The sequence below is a fragment of the Ochotona princeps genome, chromosome 22 (genome assembly GCF_030435755.1).
Source record: "Ochotona princeps isolate mOchPri1 chromosome 22, mOchPri1.hap1, whole genome shotgun sequence".
In the NCBI taxonomy this organism is placed as follows: Eukaryota; Metazoa; Chordata; class Mammalia; order Lagomorpha; family Ochotonidae; genus Ochotona; species Ochotona princeps.
The window spans coordinates 29025368-29045909 of NC_080853.1; the positions used below are offsets into that span (position 1 = coordinate 29025368).

General features: G+C 46.3%; 1 protein-coding gene across 1 annotated transcript in view; it reads right to left on the bottom strand.

The window, feature by feature from the left end:
* Positions 1 to 856: 856 nt before the first annotated feature.
* Positions 857 to 20542, bottom strand: part of ISM1 (isthmin 1) — a 62534-nt gene continuing 42848 nt past the window's right edge. Inside the window, exons 3-6 of the mRNA XM_004593361.2 lie at positions 15724 to 15988; positions 7921 to 8064; positions 4877 to 4966; positions 857 to 1513 (exon numbers count right to left, since the gene is read on the bottom strand). Coding sequence (XP_004593418.1) covers positions 996 to 1513; positions 4877 to 4966; positions 7921 to 8064; positions 15724 to 15988 — 1017 coding nt within the window. The 3' untranslated portion in view covers positions 857 to 995. The remainder of the gene's footprint in view (positions 1514 to 4876; positions 4967 to 7920; positions 8065 to 15723; positions 15989 to 20542) is intronic.

The window sequence follows — 20542 nt, forward strand, 5'->3', positions numbered from 1 at the left end:
TTACAAAAATAATGAAGTTTTTCCCCCTCTTTCTTAAAATATATATGTATGTATATATATGTATATATATATATAAAATTAGGATTTCCCAGACTTCAGCCCTTCCTCATCTTTCATATTTACTTACTAGGAATAAACTGGAGAAAAAAATTAAGGTGTCATTAAAATAAGTGAAATGAAATCCATGTTCCTTTCCCACATATATTTATACCTCCCGCCCCCCTTTGGAAAAGTGCTACTCCTTGTTTTTATGTCTGATCTTCCTGCAGTCTTCTGAACATAATAATACATGCACAGTAACTCTATGGGGAGAGGTGGGTATTGTAGTGGAATCATAGAATTAAGCTAATATTGACCTCTTGTTTTAAAGCCTATTTAAAACCAGGCCTCAAATTTGCTCCTAAAAGTGTCCATTAACCATTAACGGAGGCAAGAGAATGTTGGCATCTGGAACCCCTGCACGGTGCCTAGCGGCTAATTAACACCTGGTTCAAAGTGGGTGTTTTCTTGTCTTAATACATTTCCATTGCGTTGCATATTTCTAAAGAAATCATTACAAAATTCCCTTTCCCTTCCACTTCCCCAAGCCCGCTTCTTTCTGAACTGTCACAGCAGTGAGGAGCTTCACAAGGCCAACTCCAGAGAAAAGGTAAAGCTTAAACCACATTTGCATTAAATAAGTTATATAGAAGGACGGCTTACAAGGTTTACACCTTGAGTCTCTTTCTTCCTCCTCTTCTCTGGGAAACATCGGATACGGTGTGACCTGACTCACACCCACTATGGCTTCCTCCTGTCCACATGCCCGTGGGAGGACATCCCGGAGGTCTGCAGGGACTGCACATGGCACACCAGTGTACACCCCTAGTATAATTTCTTCAGTAATACTTGAGAGGTCTGTACAGATACACACCCAGGTGGATGGGAAGGACAGGGTGCCTGCTGGCAGATCAGGGCCCCGTGTTTGTCACAGAACCGGAGGCGGCATCTCGTCTCTAATACTCCCTGGCCTCCTGGAACTGTTTGATGTAGTCCTCGTCGGAGGGGCTCTCTGCGCACTTCTGCCCGTTGTTGGGTGGCCTCGCCTCGTTGTACCGGCTCCAGTCGCCCTTGCAGATGATCCAGGGCAGGACGTCCACTTTGTAGTGGAGTTCCGCCGAGAACTCGGTGCTGATGAGGTTGGGTGTGCCCGCCCCTTTGCCCCTGGTGATGAGTTGCATGTTGTCGCCATAGCAACAGTGCTGGGCGGCCAGCGTGGTGCTTTCCAAGGAGAGCATGGAGCGGATGCAGTATCGGGCCGTGGGCTTGTAGATCTCCAGCTTCTCCTTGGGCCCGCTCGCGTCCTTCCAGCGGAAGTCCTTGCGCTTGATGCGGTCGAAGATGTCGGCCGTGCTATAGGCCACCTCGGTGGGATAGGAGCAGGGGCAGCTGGGCAGGTCGTTGATCACCTTGTGCATATACTTCTTTAAGAACTCGCTTTTGCAGCTCATCCAACGCTCACAGCTGTCCGTGTCTGAAAGAGATGGCGTAGAAACCCTTTCACCACAGCGCCAAGCCAGGCTGCAGGACGGCAGTGCAGTCAGCAGCCCCCCTCCTGAGGCGACCACCCTTTGGATCCCCAAGCCGCTGGCAGGGTTGACTAGTCTCACCTCCTTTGAGTCAAAGAAATTCTTTGTTTGGAAGACTTTCTTGCCTCACTGGAATTAATAGATGATTATTTTGGTGCAAAACACTTTTGAAATCTTTGAATATGAAGGATGTTTTTTAAGTTCATGAAAATGCATATTATGAGAATTATGCATAAACTGCAAATTTTTACACCAAAATAAACATCTTTTAATTTAATTTTTGAAAGTATCCTCACATTACCAAAAATTTCCTTCTCTTATATTTGGAAAAGTAAAGAGAATATGCGCAATGAATATTCACATCCCACCCCTTTAACCACCATTGTAACTGCTGCTGCTTTCTTTTGGGGGAACATACAGTATAATTCCTACATCTAATCAGGGACCGACGATATAAACGTGGTGCTGTTTTTCCATGCCTCACAGTGATTCCGGCGGCTGCTTTGCCTCCCTGCTCTAAGTCAGTGGTGATGGGAAAGGAGAAACCCAAAAGGAACATGTGAGGACGGTCTTCCATTTTAACCTTGTCTCCCTGTTTTAACTTAATGCATGTTGCAGTCACCGTTTGAGGGTATTTCAAAATGTTGGCAAGAAAAAGGAATTAAGAGGCAAGTTTAACTTACACATTTTTCAAACCTTCTCAGCTCTGTTATCCCACTCCCCCTACCCTTCATCCCGCTTCCTTGCTGTTTTTGCTTCCCTCCCCAGCTCTATCCGCTGTGTCTAGCTCTTAACAACTTTGAAGACCGAGCACAGTCTTCTCTCTGTTGCAATAAGAGGGAAATGATATGCTTCCTTGCTTGCAGTAATCCAGAGAATACAGCTCCTCCTGACAAAGTTCAGATTTTATCTGGAGGGGACCAGGAAATTTATCCACCAGCTCCCTTCAGTCACCCATAGAGGCTGCTCCTGACCTGCTGTGTGCAGTTCATAAGCAGTGAGTTCACGCCAAGAGAAACTCCAGGCAAAGAAAGGCAGGAGTTTCTTTCCTGGAAGGTTAGGCTAGAGTGCAGGGACACGGCAGGTGGGGAGCATGGGACGTCACCAACAGAATCTATTGCAGGGAAGTGTTAATGGTGAGAGTGCCAGTCTAAAGAAAACCAAGACCAGGGAGGAATGTGTCAGTGTATGAATGCAGGCGAAGGCAGGGAGCCCCTTGGATGTTCAAACACCAAAGACCAGTCAGGAGTGTCAGAAACAGCACCTGCCAGTCCTGGGGGCACAGCAGGGCTCTATGGGGAGTGCCCACACAGCAAGTAGAATCAGTTTTGGAAGCAGTCTTAAAAAAAATCCAGTGAGGGGCATTTTTCTTCCAGGAGATACAGGCATTGTATTCATCTACCAACAGGGAAACCATTAACTAGATTTTATTTTTTTATTTGTATAGAGTGTTCAGTATGATGGCTATGTTCTAAAATGCTTTCCAAATACTGATCCATTTTCTTCAGTAATAGCTCACACACATTTGACAGAGCAGAAAATGGAGGCAGTGTTAGGTTAAATAACTTGGCCTTCGACCTTGTGCAAAGACTTTCCCATCTGGTCTCAGTTCTATGATGTTTGCTTCATGCCTCTTCCTGCCCTGGATGGCTGAGCTATGCAGATTGTATCAACAAGGCCTTTGTGTTCCAGTTGCGTTGCACTAACGGGAGATAGGCCATAAGCCAGACAGAAGGTGACATCAGGACATTTCTATCTCTCCCCTCCCTGATTGGAACAGGTTGGTTGGTCACTTTGAGTGCCAAGCACTCTGTGGGCGATGATCCCCACTCCCTGTCCTGATCCTCTCAGGCCAAGAAGCAGTAAGAGCTCTTCACTGTTGCCCATGGAGGGGCTGGGGGCTGATGTCTTGTGTTCCAACCATGGTGGCGAAGTCATGGATGAATGAAGCATGAGTTCTTGAGTTTGTCAGTCTCTCCTGCTCTCCCTCACCAGGCTGTGAAAGTGAGCTTCCTTTCTGCCGCTTTACTCCCTGATACCCACCATGGCTGGAACTGGGTGGTGACAGAAGCCAACAGTGCAATCCAGGTCTCCCATCGCCTCTGTCTCCCTGAGTCAGCATTAGCAAAAAGCTGGAGTCAGGGGCTGCAGCTGGATGATGGCACACGGATACAGGGTGCAAACATCTTAACTAGCAGGTGAAAGGCCTACTTCTCAGTTTAATTATAGTTCTCCCCCATGCCTTTTTCAATCCTTTCTTATTAGCCTTTGCTTTTGTTCCAAGCTGTTCTACCTAGATCCTTGCCTGACTTTTGTGGACAATTTAAAAAATATCTGCTTGCCAAGTTAGCTCCTCCATAGCTTGGCTTAGGGGAGAAAAAAGGACACATGACAAGCCAGATTGTGTCTGAGGTGGCAGGGAGATGTCTACAAAAGATTTTTTAAGTGATACAAAGAAAGGTTGCAAAAGGAATTATGCCATCAAATAGCAGAACATATCAAAGGTTTATGGACAATTCTTGAAAAGAAGGAGGTGTATGGTATTGAGAAAATTCCTTTTTTTCCCCTTTCCTCTGTTATAGAACTGATTTTTGAGTTTCTTTTTTCAAGTTTTAAAAAGAATTAATTGATTGAAAAGGCTGAGTCATGGGAGGGGAACAGGGAGACCAAGTGCTAGAATGAGAGCCATCTGCTGGTTCACTCCCTCAATGGCCACATCAGCTCAGGGTGGATCAGGCCAAAACCAGCAGCCAGGAACCCCAACTGAGTCTTGCATAGGGGAGGCAGGGACCCAAATACCTGTTCCATCATCTGCTGCTTCCCAAGAGCCTTAGCAAGGAGTTGGATCAGAAACAGAGTAGCTGGGACTCAAACTGGCACTGCAGTATGACATATCGGTATCCCAAGGACCAACTTAACCCACTACACAATGCCTACCCAGAGAACTTGTTTTACTGAGCATAGCTGGTGAGGGATGACTGAGAACAGAGGAGCTCGGGCCCCTGCTGTGGACTGAATGTGCGCTGAGGGAGGAGAGTGGTCCCCTCTGCTCCTTGCTGGGGAGGCTGTCTGCTGAGCTGGGTGGCCGCAGACATGCTGTGTGGCCCAGTGTGTGCAGGGGAGCCTGCAGCACTGCCTTCTCTTGCTTGGAGTACATTAACGCACAAGAAATTTGTGAGAAGAATGGGTCCCAGAAGGGAAAAATGAAGCATTTACATGGATCCAAGGATGGCATTGCAAAGGCGAAAGGAATCCCCAAAGCGCTAAATCAATATTTGGATATTAAAAGAAAAAGAAAAACATCTTACCAACTTCAAAGAGTTTGGTGGCATTAAACTCCTCGCTTCCCGCAAGCAGGCTCACTTCAGTGGCTGCTGTCCTGAAAGTGTCTTCAATTCCTGAACACAGACAAGAACTCATTTTTCCCCAGTTCTATGGAAACAGTTACCCCTCTCCCCAAATAAAAAACAAATACAGCTGAACAAAGCCTGCTTTGTATTCATTGCTACTCCTGGCAGTAACTTGCCAACAGGGCAAACAGTTAAAAGCAGGTAGCAGCGCGTAAAATATATTAAAACCCAGATACCATTTGCAGCATGAAATCAGATCCAAATGTGCCCAGATGACTCCCAGGGTCTCACCCAGGAGGGCGCCAGGGATGGGATGTAAGGCAGTGAGCAACCCATATCGGAAGGGCCATCTGGGGGAGCGAGGGTAACAAGCCCAAGCAGAGGCAATAGAGTGTGGTGGTTAATGGCATGTCTCTGGAAACTGCCTGCCTGGGGTTACATCATTGCTAGCCAGGTGATCTCCAGCAAGGCAGTCTACTGTTGAGGGCCTCAGTCTTCCCATCTGTAAAATGAGGCAGAACTCAATGCTCTACCCTAGGGGGTTGAGAGAATTCAAAGTGATTATGTAAAGAAAGAGCAGTAGCCAGTCAAAGTTTGGTAATGCTTTTCAAGCTTTGTGGAGCACATTTTGAAGATGCAGCATTTTGTAGCCAAAGATCAGACATCTCGTGTTTCAGAACAGCAAGCCTGATATATGGTGCTTTTCAGAAAGCATGCTGGGATTCTCATCACTTGTTGTAAGGTATTGAGCCCTGCGTTGTTCAGATTTCCTGCTCCAAACTGTGACCCCTAACAAGGCTCCCTTGACAAACAGGAATTCAGTGCAAGCTAAGGCAGTAGAGGGAGTATGGAAGGACTTGGAAACATTGGTTGGTGAGCCCTTGCTTCCCTGCTGGGCATGGCTGGGTATAACATTATGTGAGACCCCTTCATGCTCCCCGGTGGAGGAGATGAAGGAGATACTGGGAAGGTGGAGAGAGGAGACGGGTTTTCACACTGCAGCCACTGCCAGGCCAGCGAGAGATCTTGTCTACCCTGTAAGTCCATCCAGTAAGACTGAGAGTCTGCAAACCAAATGAGTGAAGAGATTCCACCAAAAAGGAAATGCCTGATGTTCCAGTGGAATCTGGAAAGCTGGAAAAGCCAGAAGCTGTAGAACAGATAGAAGGAAGAGAAGGCCAGGGGAGAGGAGAACATCCGAACAGGGATGTTGGCTACACCGCTCTTAGCAGTGACAGGAGAGAAGGAGGGGATATTTGAGTGGTGGCAGAGAACAGTCCCCCTGCCGCCCCACTACCCTGATGAACTAGCCATGCCCACCACGTTGAATCTAAATGCCAGTTCTTGAAGACAGCATCATGGCAAGCCCTGAGCCCTGGCAGCAGTGCTGACTCTAACCAGGTGTGGCTCAGCCACCACCTTTATCCCAGCAGAGGTCAAGAGCCTAATGATTGAAAACATAAACTCTAGAGTTCTGATCCCATATCAGTTACTTCCTCCTGATCTTTTGTATTAGTTCCCATATGTATCAGATGGGTACAGTATAAGTATCTGGCCATTTCATTTATCGATTGTGAGGACTAAATGATATAACATACATCCAGCTTAGGAGCAGACTTACTGGGTACTCAAAATATCTTATTCATTGTCTTTTTCATTTTTCTTCATCTTCATTTTCTTTCTCTTCACATTCTCCTTTTCATCATCATCATCTTTGTATTCTCCTTCTCTTCTTCCTGTCTTCTTACCCCTCCTCCTATTCTCATGGTTAATGTCTACCCATTCACATTCCACCCCTGAGACCTGCAGCTCAGCCCATTCTGATATGCAAGGAAGAGGTCACAGGGATTATCTTCACAGCTGAGCCACTTCCTTGTGCTCCACCAGTGAGGCTGATGCAGAATCCGAGCCACTGCGCACATTTCAGCCCGTTTGCCAATAGACACATTCATTCCAACCTGACCCTTCCTCTCTGTCTCTGATCCTCTATCTCCCTCTCCACTTCTTCTCTTGTTCCAGATATCTCTAGTTTGCAAACAGCATGTCTGCAGGTAGAAAGAAGTTTGCAGTATGGAGCTGATATATACGTATTTTTGTTTGTTTTGGTACTTTTAGATGAAACCATCTGGAATGTATGTTATCTGGAAAGGGCTAATGATATTAGTGCTCTAACTGGCAGTGGGGGCTACAGAGTAAAACTATAAACATGGAGTTAGTAATATGTATGTGTGTGTGTGTGTGTGTGTGTGGTTTTATAAAGGGCCATAGAATTTTAGGCCTTGTAGGTCATAGATGGTCTTTGATTGTTCCTTGTTAATCTTTCCTCTTTCCTTTCTCCTCCACCTGCTTTCCTCCTCCACATTTTCCTTCCTTCTGCTCTTCAAACCCCTTTAAAAATGTATGGGTCCCTCACAAACAGGTCCTAGACTGGACTTGGGCCATTGACCACAGTTTGAAAAACACCACTGTAGTCCTTCCCCAAATGGTGTCTTGCCAAGTTTGCAATTCATTTTAGTTTTGAAGCACTCACCACAGAGAATAGTAATTAAGTGCTAAGCTGTCCCAGTTTGTTGTCTCTGGAATCCTCCGTAACTTTCAGATGTCACCAGCAGGACTAACTGTGGTTTTTCCAGATGGCGATTAAACCTCTGTCCTGGCATCCTTATCAGACTATGATTGTTTAGCTTTTTGTGTCTCTTTGAGGCACACACACAAAATCCCACATCAAAGGCCCACACAAACCAGAGTCCCTCTTTTAAATTAAAAAAAAAAAAAATACAATGTAGTATTGTCCTTCAGGTCATGGTTACTGCAACTGTGCATCAGAAAATCCAACTTTTCATCCATTACATTCATTAATTATCCCTTCTCTTACTCTGCTCAGAAGTCTTAGGGTAATGGTCATCTTTAAAACTGTAATTACAGGTTTTCAATGTAAATTGAAGAAAAAAATCAAAACAAAACAACTTTGCCTTGAGCTTGACACCACAACACACACTTACCTGGGCAGTTGGGACGGTCACAGGTCCTAGATTCGGTTGCAGTGCATGCGTAGCCGCAAGATCGGGTCCGTTTCTGGTTGCCGTTCCCACAGGTGACACTGCAGACGGACCAGAGACTCCAGTCACCCTCACCATCTGTGGAATCTGGAAGAGAACCAGGGAGATGATCATCAATACCAACAAAGAGTCCCCAGATACCCCCTTGTCAGGCAGCCCTCAGGTGGCCTGCCTCATGCGGTTTTTCCCACTGTTGGAGGGGTCCGGAGGCCAGCAAGGGTTAAAAGACCTCCCACTCCAGGGGTGATTTAGGGCTCAGCTTGGTGAAGCCAGAGACGTTTGGGACTTCTCTGGTCAGGAGTACATGTCCAGGGCCTGACTCCCTAAAAGATGCCTGGGGATGTTGATTGAGAGCAGTGCATTGCAGAGCATGAGCTCATGGAGTAACCGTGCCTGGCAGTTTGCCAATATTATCACCCTTATTCCTTCCTTCCCTGCGTACTCAGTTACCCAATTATGAGGTGACCTATAGAAAGAGAAGATCCACATGGCAGACCCTAAGATGCTGGGCATGAGAGAAAAGACTTTGTGAAGCCCTCAGCCCTTCTCAGTGGTGGTGGGGGGGGCTGAATGCAGCTGATGACCTAGGAGTGGGTGGTGAGTCTGGTGGCCCTGCCCAGGTTCCTGAGCCCCAGAAATCATGAGAAAATAGTAAGCTGCTCTTGCTGGGATGGGTTGATGCACTGCAGTACTCCAAGATGATTGATTTAGGCATGATATGGCTGGCTAGCAATGCTTCTTCAGGTCACTGCTCAAAAGCCACACAGTGAGTGACGGGCTCCTTGACTATCTGCCAGGCTGCAGCTCAGGGTATGTGTGATATATCCTTAAGTATAGCTTTTGCAGATCCCTGTCCTGGTGACAAGAGAGCCAGTAATGAATGAGCACAAAAATGAGTAACTTACACAGCATATTAGAAGTTGGTGAATGGTATAGAAGAAGGACGAGTCGAATAGGCTGGCTGGGTGGGTGGCTTGGAGTGTGAGGGGCCAGAGGAGACAGGCACCTTGCTAGGTCAGAAGCAAAGTCCTGGGGTGACTAGCTGACTTGTTCAAGGTTGTCCCATCCATAGAAAGACAAGCCTGGCTGTAGCTCCCTACAGCTCTTCTGGCAGTACCTCCCTGCGGTCCTTCCTCCTTTCTCACAGGTAGCGCAAACCTTCCCATGGCCACACGGCCTCTGCTGGTGCCCAGTATAGAGCTGCAGGCATGTGCCCTGTGGGGACGGGGTGCCCTGTGTTTCCACCAGCTCGTGGGGTCATTATTACATAGGCCCCGCAAGAATGCTGTGCACACATGTTTCTACCTGAACTCTAGGCCTCATGCCAGCCTGGGCTGTTGTTGACATGGTTTCACGCTGCACACTCCTCATGCAAACCTAGGGTCACTCAGCCTCATCGGCCCATTAGGCACAATCTGAGAGCTGGCTGGGGGCTTTGTGGTGGGGTCCTGTTCCCTAACTCTGAGCGGACGGTTTGCTTATACTTCACACACCTCCAGGGATCCCTTCCGTTTTTTTTTTTTCTCCTCCCCAAGCAAGGATTTTTCCAAACTTAGATTTTCTTGTAAGGATCGGTTTTCCAAACACAGCGCCAAGCAGATGCTTGAAACTACTGGTTCTTGTTAGGGAACTGGCCCCCTTCTCCAGCATAAGACTCCTGCCTTTCTTCCATCTCTTACTGGGCAGCAACACTGTACAATAGAGAGGTAGGGCCAGTTGCTGATCTGTCCAAGGATTCTGCAGTGGGCATCTCTTGGTTAATCCACCTGCGATACCAGAGATGTGCCTGGGACTGTCACACAACTCTGCACTTGTTGGGAGAGCAGCCTGGCATGGCGGGTTACATCGCCCACATGAACACTCAGTCACATCCTCTGTATACCACCCAGGCCAGATTTTGTTAAAGGAAAATAAAATCAGTTCCAAGTACAGATTATAGTGTATTTGACACTCATAAAAAAGAGGAAAGGGGTAAGTTCAGAAAAACTTACTAAATCACAAGGGTACAGTTCATATCACACTGGTAGACTCCAGTATAAATGCAGTGATGCCAAGTGGGGTCCTGCTTGGCTTTGCAAGAGCAAAGGAACTTCAACCCTCTAGCAATCCTCTCCCTTATGTCATTGTGGAGATCAAAGCTGGGAAAACCTCATCCTGCGTCACCATGAGGCTAATACTAGAACCTTTGTGAGGTTAATTTCTGGTGTTGGTTTCTCAGATCTAAAATGATTAAATGTTAAGGCTATGTCTGAATGTGTATTAATGATGTCCACAATTCTTCTTACCCAAATTCACCTCTTAGGTTCCTCCCTTCTCACACTGATCTCAGGGCAGTCCACATGACTGACTTTGGCCAATGGAATAACAGCAAATACAATGCCAGCAGAGGTTTGAAAAAGTGCTCATTTCTTAGAGCTTACTCTGCAACTGCTGGGATCTCTTCCAGAAGCAGGTGGAAAGCCAGCAGAGAGGGAGGACCTTCCAGTAGAGAGGGAGGACCAGGTGGTTATCTCAGCACCCTGTGTCATTGGAGCCCCGGCCTTGCGAGTGAGGCCACTCAGGGTCCTTCAGTCCTACCAACTCAGACAAGCCAGAACAGCCCAGACAGCCCACGGACTCATCAGAGAGAAACTGTTGTTTTTTTAGGCCACTGTGTTTTAGGAGTAGTTCATCAAGCAATAAACGTTTCAGATGCATCGTAATACCCTCCCTAAAACGTGCTTTGTCAGGGAGTCAGACTTTGGAGCCATCAGAGATGTATTATCCCACCAAGTGGCTTTCTTCATGTTTAATAGAGCTCACAGAGCCGTGTTGCTTCAGGTTTATTTATATATATACACATAAACCTGAGTTACACACAGAGCTCTCCACAGCCCTGTGGCCAATCCTGCCTACTGACACTAGCAATGAGATGAAACAATGTCCTAGGAAGAGCACACGGGGTCAGCTGCTGCCCCCAGAGCCTCCAGAGGCACAGACACTCCTCTTGAACACTTGGGTTTGCTTAATGGGTTCAGGGGACAGAAATGGAACTTCTGACTGGGACAAAACATTGAGGGCAGGAGGTTTTTTCTGCAGTAATAAAGAACCCGGTGCCTTCTGCTCACCTGCTTGGGAGTATTGTGTAGAGCCAAATATGAATGGGAACAGCAACAGTCACAAAGGTGACACAGTGAGAGAGAGCGTGCCCAGGAGGCCGCTCAGAACTTAAACACAGCTTTTCCTGATGCAGGGCACCAGGGATGGCGAACCACTTAGAGTATCAAGACAATTGCAGTGATCTCGAGCTTGACTTGGCCACTGGCTAACCTGTACCACTAATCCTACAAGGTGGTAGCTGCCAATGATTGAATTCCTGCTTCAAAGAACTTCTCTTTTAAGGCACTGATTTAATTCCTACAGTAACCCTGGCAAGGCAAGGAGAAAATATCCTCCTGAATGGATAAGGCAGCTGAAATTCAGAGAGTATAAGGCGTTTGCCTCTTGTCACAGCATCCACCTTCAGCCAAGGCAGATCTGAGCTCTGCCTGTGCCCACCACCTCTTCTGCATCCTGGTGCCTCATCAAACGTAATTCTGACCTACGTTTCCCTCCTCCCTTTTTTAATATACTTCATTCGTCCAGCTTCTGTGGGCAAAAATACAACATCACAAAGAAAAATTCCTGAAAACTAATGACTGAAATCTTCCATGATCAGAAGAGGGATTTCAAAGAGCCGAGTGGTAACCCAGATAACTTTAAGTGGTGCCCTGGCCTCATGTCATTATGCAGGCTGTTCTGAGAGATTTGGGGGAATTGGTCTATTACCATTAGAATGAATTTGGACTCTGTTTTGCCCTGAATTCCGGAAGGATTTTCATACAAAGTATTTCAAATGCAGCACTTCTAGGATGGCTGTTTCACTTGGTAGTTAACACACTGGCAAGGCCCTCTACATCCTGTATTGGAGAATCTGGGTTCAATTCCTAATTCCCGCTTCCTGCTAATGCGCACTTCTGGAAGCAGCAGATGATGTAATTGACTCCTTGCCACCATATAAGAGATGTGGATGTGGTGTTCCACTTTGGGCTTTGGCCTGACCCAGTGCTGCCCACTGCTGCATTTGGAGGGTAAACTAGTGGAAGGGAAGTGCTTTCTGACTTACTCTCATAATATAAACACTTTAAAAATAATTCACAGTATTAGCAGTGGTTCAAGTCGTGGCTGCTCCACTTCTGAGCCACCTCTCTGTTAATGCGTCCAAGGAGGTTGGCCCCTGCAATCACATGGAAAACTCAGATGAAGCAGCTGGTTTCAGCTTGACCTCTTCATGGCCATTTGGGCAATCAATCAGCAAATGGAAGATTCACTTTGTCTATCCCTCTCTCTGCAACTCTGCTTTTCAAATAAATACAATGTTTTGTTTTCTTAATTCTATAATGTCTCCATATATCCTTTCCACAGTTGAGCTGACTCATGACATCATCATAGTATGTTTCCACCATTGCAAATTAGGTGTGTCTTCTGAAAGTCATATAACCCATTCTGTAGATGGCATTTACCTCATCTTGGACCTTTAAAAATATTCTCTTCCCACGAGCACCTAAATTTTCAAAAATCTGAGCTTTATATCCTCCACAAAGACCAGCTCTTGGGGCAATTTCAGCTTATCTTGGGCAATGCAGTAAGTTGTGAGATTCCATTGAATCTTCCATTCCTTGTAATGTGTTGCCACTGCACAAACCTCATCATCTTTGTGGTATGTGCTTTCCCTGTGTCCTGCGTGGCTCCCAGCATGGAGACAAACACTTAGCAATCGTTCAAAAGCTTCTTGCTGATTAGAATAAAATAATAAAGGGAGCTCTGAGCTCAGCTGATGCTGTGTGGAATGCTAGAAGCTGCATGTTCCTTGCAGAGTATTCCCAGCAACAGCAATCACTCATTTGGTCTGCAGGTGCTATCAAGGGTTCACAGTGTGGTCTGAGGGCTGGCGGTGACAGCATCAGCTATGCTCTTGCCCCCTTCTCTATACTTACAGCATCAGCCGTTGCATTTTTCTGGGGTTGCTTGTACAGACGTTGAAATCTGGTAAGCACTGTTTTTTTTTCCTTTATGTATTAAAAGGGACAAGATTTTATTTATAAGTAGCAATCCTGAAACGCAGCCTAATGTTAGCAAAGTTGCCAAGGGATCATCTAAAATCTTACAAGATGGAGGTTCTGCAGGGATCTTGCTGGGTCCCCTCTATCTAGGAAACTGGGGTAAGCATGGCTAAGGCAGCTTCAGCAAGTGCCCCAGGAGGAGCAAACTTTATCCTCAAGATTGCAATAGAGCGGATGGCCTTCATGTTCACAAATTCAGCAAGGTGCACTCTGGAAAAGCTTTAGACTGATGAAATTGATTCTAGCAGTGGTTATTCAAACTTCAGTGAGCATGAGAAATTACCTGATGACCTTGGCTGGAAAAAAGAAAGATAAAAGCAAATACAGATGGGTTCTAGTTCTTATCCCCAACCTTCTGATTGAGTAGATGAAGGGCAATGGCCTTCAACTTGGACTGTGCATTGGATCACACATGGAACCTTCAAAGTTCTTGGGTACCCGGACTGCTCCTCCCCACACCTTCCCCTTAACATGCATCCAAGGGATTGTCATGCCACACTCTGCGTCCTGCTGTCAGACACAGTGTTCTCTGTGTGCTGGAAAAACAGGCTAAGGCACAAGCCCTGTGCAGTCTCAGACCGGCATTCATGGGTTCTTTGTGTTTCTTTGTTCAACAGCACTGACCTTTTCCTCTCTTTCCTATCTTCCTATCTAAGCATCCGTTTCTAGGTATGCTCTGTTTCTGTAAGGGATGTGCTGCCTCTTCCTACAGAGTATGAATAGTACAATCATGGATAGGACAGACTCCTGCTCCCTGGAATGAATCCCAGGCTTTGATCCTCTAAGCCAAATTGCTTAAGTTCTCCAGGCATTAGTTTTTGCATCTATGAAATGGGATGTCTGCCTCAGATAGCTGAGTAAATGAGCTAACTTCTGTACCATTCACAGAGTAAGGTGTGCATGTCACACACCATATAAATATTAGCCATTCTCTCCATTCCCCCTTCCTGGAGGGTTGATCAAAAGGGGCGATGTTTTCTAGAACCTCCTGCAAGGGGTAGGGGGCGCTCTTTCTGCTCCTCTAATCTTTGGCATGTATCTCTACTACGACAGGATTTCCCATATCTTCATCTTACTACACACACAGGGTGATCCTCTGTAGGGAAGGACTACGTCTTGCTAATTTTTAGATTCCCAGCATTTAACATAGAGCTGGACTCAGATATGCTCTTAATAAATATTGGGTTAATCATGATTATGTGATTAGAAAAAAAAACTGTCCACTGTTTCGGAAGTTGTCTACACACATCATCTTTCATGGGTTAGAGGGAAATGACTACAATATATAACTGGTCTTTCTGTAGAAAAGTAGGAGTAAATATGAAAGTGCCAGTCATGCTCATTTTAACAAATGTACAAAAACTTCATGGAACTGGAATTAAAAGGGAAGTTATAAGAATTTCAAGAATTTGTATGTATTGGTGTATTCAGAAAAATTATGGAAAGCCTATTATAAATATATAAATATATAGATTTTAAACTTAATTTTAAATTTCATTGTTTCCATGAGTTTTCTGAATACCTTCACTACTAAGTACACTCCTAAGCACTCCTAACCCACAAGAAATATGTATACAGTTTACTCGGAAGTATACTGATTTTGGACCCATGAGAATGTGAGGATGCTGGGTGCATTTGTAAGATGCAGGTGTTCTTCTAGCACACTGCCCAATTCCCTATTCATACTGGCCAGATGCTTGCAAAAATTATTTTCACTCTTCTCCTGCTTTTTTTTTTTTGGACACACAGAATCCATTTCCCAGTATCCTCTGCATCTGTCTGTGTGGGACCAAGTGACCAGGTCTTTCCAACAGAATTAGAGTGAATGTGATAATATGTTGCTTTCAGGCTGAGGGAGTTAAGAGTTTCCAAGATTCCCTCTTTTCCTGTGTTTCCCAGATGGCTGTAGAGTATCATGGGGAATAACATGCAGACCCAACCGGTGGATGTCCATTGTGGAAGCAGGCTGGATCCCTGTCTGATGAAATGGAGCTGAGTTCCCCTAACCCTGTCTCTCTTCCTAACTCTAGTAAAAAGAAAACTTTTGTTATTTTAAGTCACTGGCTTGGGATTATGTTACATCACCTACCCTAATCTAAAAACACAAGAAACTAAAGGTCTTGGGATCTTGAAATTTATTGTGCATCCTTGACAACCTGTGATACACATGTTCATGTGGATTCTCAAGAGACAACATCAAACACAATATCATTGTCAGAAAAATCTGTATGTATCTCATTTACTAAGTCAGTTTTCAATGCGAACTCCCGTAGTGAAAAATGCAAGAAATTAATTGGAAGATTTCTTCATTTTTAGAAATAAGTCTAAAATTTGGCAGGGATAAAGGCAGAAAGAATCCCAAAGACCTTAAGAAGTTCCCTCCTAGGATAATAGTGTGATTTCAAAATTACAGTCTTTCCAGAAAAATGTGGCTGCTGGTGCCTCCTTGGGGTTTCTGTGGGGGAGATCCCTTATGAGGTATGCCTTGTAGAAGACCAAAAGCCACACGCTCTCAGCTGGGATTTGCTTGGCTCCGTGCCCCTTAGACCTCATCATCCTCATTTACTCTCCCCACCAATTTTGTATTACTGGGTGGTAAACTCACCATATTCTGGCTGCTCTTTGGTTTCAAAAGTCCGGTGGCCTGGGGCCGGACGGTCCCACCCTCTGGGGGGGTTGAGGAAGTTGCTGTCGTCTGAGGTACTGTCGTACTTGTAGTCCTGGTCCCCGCTGTTTGCCCTCGCCAAGGACAAGGACCTCTGCCACCAGGCCCGCCAGTCGGGGGATGGGACTGACCAGCTGGGCTTAGTCTCCGGCTGCTGGTCTTTATCTGCTTCGGAGTCTGGACCGTCGACCACCTCTATGGTGACCTGGGGAATTCAGAACAGGCCAGGGTCAAGGTGGAGTCCACAGCCTCCAAGCTATGGCGACCCTTGGAAGAAAGTCTGAGAGAGCCAAGATAGACAATGGCCAAATCCCTCATGAAGGAAACCTGGGGTTGCTTAGAGAATGGCAAACATCCAGGGAAGGCTCACAGGATTCTACAGCTGGGCTTAGGTTGGGAGGAGACCACTATGGTCCCTGATTTCCTACTGACTAAATTGTTGAGAAGCTTTCCCAGGGGATATACGTACACTCCATGTGGCCCCAAAGTGGTACAAGAATAATCCTCAGAATACCCAACACTGACCGAACATATTCTCTCTTAGGCACTGTTCCAAATACGCTGCCTACAGAGTATATAACCTCACATACCTCCCATCATCCTAGGATTGACTTCGTCCAGTAGAATGGGACAGGTCTGAAAAGGTCCTGCAGCTTCTATTTTCACTATCTTGGGTGGAAGTCTAACCTAGCCTGCTGCTGTGCTCATAGAGGCCATGGAAAGACTGAGAACCTGGACACCTAAACGAAGATCCTGCTGTGAGGCTCCTGTCATGTGAATGGGGCCACTGCACATCCTTCAGCCCCAACTGGGTAACCCGTGATTGTACCACAGGGAACGGGGGACAAGCTCTCCCCTCTGAGCACGGCTCAGCTTCCTGACATATGTGACCCTATGCAATTCAGCGGTCATTGACATGAGCAATTTCAGTCTTGGAGCGGTTGCTGAACACCAGCAGACAAGGAAAACTAACCCAAGAGACTTTCATCACTTGCCTAAGGTCACAAAGCTAGTAAGCAGCAGATGCGGGAGTGTGGCTCCTGAGTAAGTGATAGGGGTACCGTCCCTGCACAGAACCATGCGAGCCAAGAGGGCAGAGCTGCTAGCGAGGGCTCTAGCCACGGGAAGCACAGAGACATGAGTGCAAGACTGTCGTGACCAGGGCTCCCAGTTAGGATCTTCATCCCTCTCGTATGCCAGGTGTAGCCTGAACACTTCTCAGCTGACCTGGAGGGTCAGAACCAGTGTGCTGGAAGCAAGACTTATTGCCTGTGGTGGGATGGATGGAGCCTACTTTTGAAGTCTATCATGGAAGAATGCAGTTTCTTGGCTCCAAAAGACAATCAACACAGAGAAACTTGTTTAAAAATATAATAAAAGACTCATTGGGTTCTTTTGGCCATCACATAGCTCTTGCAACACCCCCTGGATGAGTTATGTGCAAATGAATCAGAAACATGCGTTCCAAGTAATCAGCGCAAGATGTCCTGGGCAGATGAATTTTTTGCCCTGGCCTGACATTTGGGAGGGTTATTGAGATGATCTGCCAGATTGTACTGTGCTGTGCCCATCCCTGAGAGGCAGAGCCCCTTCCTTTTGTGGTAGGAAAGAGGGAATTTGAATTGTGCTCATTTTGCTATCTGAAGGAAGCTTCTTAGTCAATGGTGGGCTGTGCTATGGCTCTCTGAGGTCTGGCTGCACAGCGAAGAGGGTGGTCTCTGGTCTTAGCGCCTACTCAGGCTGTAGCAGCTGAAGTGCATCTATAAGGATGCTGATAAGGGTACCACTAGCTTTGCCTCATGCTGCCACCATCACCTCATTCTTGTAGGCATCTCTTGTAAATGTACAAGTAATTGTCAGCCTGAATAAAAGTTAACTGGGAGCCACATGGAAGTTTGCAAGCACAAGTGCGGGAGTGCACAACTGGGTCATGACAGGAGGATGTTAAGCCTTTGAAAACCTAACTTTTCTCCTCTATGGCCCCATCTGCCTGTGTCTGAAGACAGAATAACTGAGCCACAACACTCTACAAGGCTGTTAAGGGTCTTGGGAGCGAAAGGCTGCCAAAAGCCTGGCCAACCTGCAATTATAGTAATGAAATCAGTCTCTGGGTAGGAGATAAGGAGGAATGTGCCCAACAGTTTGGGTATTCCATTTGTATTCAGACTGGAGTCAAAAGGGTTGCTTAAATAAAATGTACTCTGCAATTTCTCCAGGCTGGGAATAAAAACAATTTCATGTTTCAAGCTATTACTGTCAATACGATGCTTTTTTTTTTTCTTCCCCAAATTGCTACTCAGATCCAAACAAAATAGATCCATTGCCTGGCAAGGCAATGAGTAGCAAAATATGATTTTACTCCAAAAACTATATCAATGACTAATCTCAACAGCTTAGAGGCTTTTTCCCCCTTCTCTCTTTAATTTCTAGTCACTGCTGCAAAAAAGAATTATAAAACAAACAAAAAACAAACCTTATGTCCCACCCTTCCCTACTGTTAACTATGTGGAAACCCCATATGCATGTTAAAAGCAGGACTCCAATCTGAAATTTCATTGTTATCTACTTAAAAACCTTAACGAACATCATCATCAGACGGTGCGGGTTAGTTTGATCCTTCCTATTGCTCTCGCTCTATTCGCAGGTATTTTAACACATGTGATTCCTTTTGTAATGATGTCTTGAACAGTGACCTGTGTCATGGGTTGTAGGTGAGAGCAAGCCCAGCAGTTTTCAAAGCTGACAAGGCATCTAACTCTCTGTCCCTTCTCATCCTTCATTGTGAAGGCAGTGTGAGTGACCTCATAGATTTACTTCGGGACTTCTTCATCCCACAGCTCAAAATAATAAATGAAAAGGAGGAACTCTCTCGGAAGTTCCAAGTCCAACTTTGGCAGCATTTCCCCAATTCCAAGTAAAGCAGTCTAAGACAAGGTGCTAATTTGGAGGATTTTGTCCAAAATTGAGATATCAGGACAAGATACAATGTACCCCTACCAGCTTTCCTGCTCCTGAGAGATAACGCTGTCATTAGAAGCACTGTCTTGTTCTACAAAGTACTCCGCAGACAGAAACCAAGGAAGTGCCCATTCTGATGAGAAGCCAAGCCTCAGTGAAGGCGAGGGCCCTGGCGAGCCATCGCAGACCCCAGGAGGTCTTCTACTCTTGGGCTCCTGAAGCTTGCAGGCTGTGGGGAGCAGGTGGGCATGGGCTGCTATTTTCCAAAGTGGAAAGCGATTTTCTTAGGAGCACAGAGCACCAAGGGACATAGCTCTAGCAAAAGTTTGGAGTGGAGGTCATGATGGCCTTTTTTCCTTGTCACTCGGCATAAAAAGAATCCTCAAGTGTCAAGGGAATATTGAATACCTTCCTCTCAGGCCCATCTATTCTCCGGAAATGGGCTGGCCACGTCCACTAAGCTGTCTGATTTGCAGCATGCTTAGCCACACCTGATTGCCCATTCTACCCAACGCAGACCTAGTTTTTAGGCACAGAAACTGGCTGGGAATTCATATAACCAAAGCAAACAGCAAAGGAAAGGGTAAAGTAGATCCCCAAAGCAGCTTTGCTGATTCCAGGTTATTTTCCTCTGTCATTGTCATCTGCATTAAAATCAGCGCCCAGCATCTATCAGTTAGGTCCGTGTACTGTAGTCAAGGAAACTGAAGCAAAGAGAGGTCAAATAAGCTGCATGAGGCCACAGAGCCCAGGTTTGGCTGACCAAGTAGTGGTGCCAGATTCCAAACATGGGCTCCTCTGATCCCACTGTTCAAGCCACAGACAGCCGCACTCCATGAGAACCTGAGCAGTCTAGGCTTGGGGTGTGCAGGTCCAGGTGCCTGGCACAGATATTTCTTGGCTCTTACTTAACCAGACCCAACATTCCCAAAAAATAGTAAAGAGCAAAAGGAGAAGGTGGCATCGAGGAGGTCGAAGCTCGCGCTGCAGTGCTGCACAGCTCAGCTGAGGGTGTCCCAGGAGGCCCATGGCCGCAACAAGTGGGTGCGGGGGCGGAGGCCTTTCCATGACGGCTGCTACGTCCCTCTCTTTGGCAGAAAGGACAAAAGTGTACTGGTCAAAATGAATCCTAGCTTCAGCTTGATCCAAAAAGGAGTCTGTTTGGTTGTGAACAGCTACTGGAGTTCTGGGTTCATAATGAGCCTATTTTAGAGATTTTTGCCTTTGCTCTCTGAACATCTGTTGCAAGGCCCACGGCTAGCCAAGGATGCTGTAGTTCACCTTGTACTTATCCTGGGTGGTGGGGTGTGTACTTACTTTCTTGAATAGTTAAAAAAAGAAACACAACACAAAATGCAGCTTTTTATATAGTTATTGAGAACGGAGCTTCAGTTCAGGCATTTGTGGCCATTTCCTTCTATTTTGGACCTTATTGGTTTCTTCCCCTCCAGTCTCCCCCACCCCCACTCACCTCCACAGCCTGAAGCTACTCTGACAATGACGACTGGCATTCACAGAGGTTGTGAAGGCAGAGGACACAGGACAGAGCTTGGCCAACTGATGGCTCCAGATAGCAGTTGGGGCCAGGAGCAGGCTGCTAGGGAAGGAAGCAGCTGAGACCAGAAGCTACACCAGTGGAAGTGGAGCCCCTCAGGCGCTCTTCACCTGTCTTCACTCCACTATCCCGGAAAAGAGCCTCAACAGAGAGCAGTGGGCTGTCTGCTGCGCTGAATCGGTCTGTGCCAAACCAGTGGCTTTCAACAAAAGAGCAGTGCTGTAAGGAGGGGTGAGGCCGGCCAAT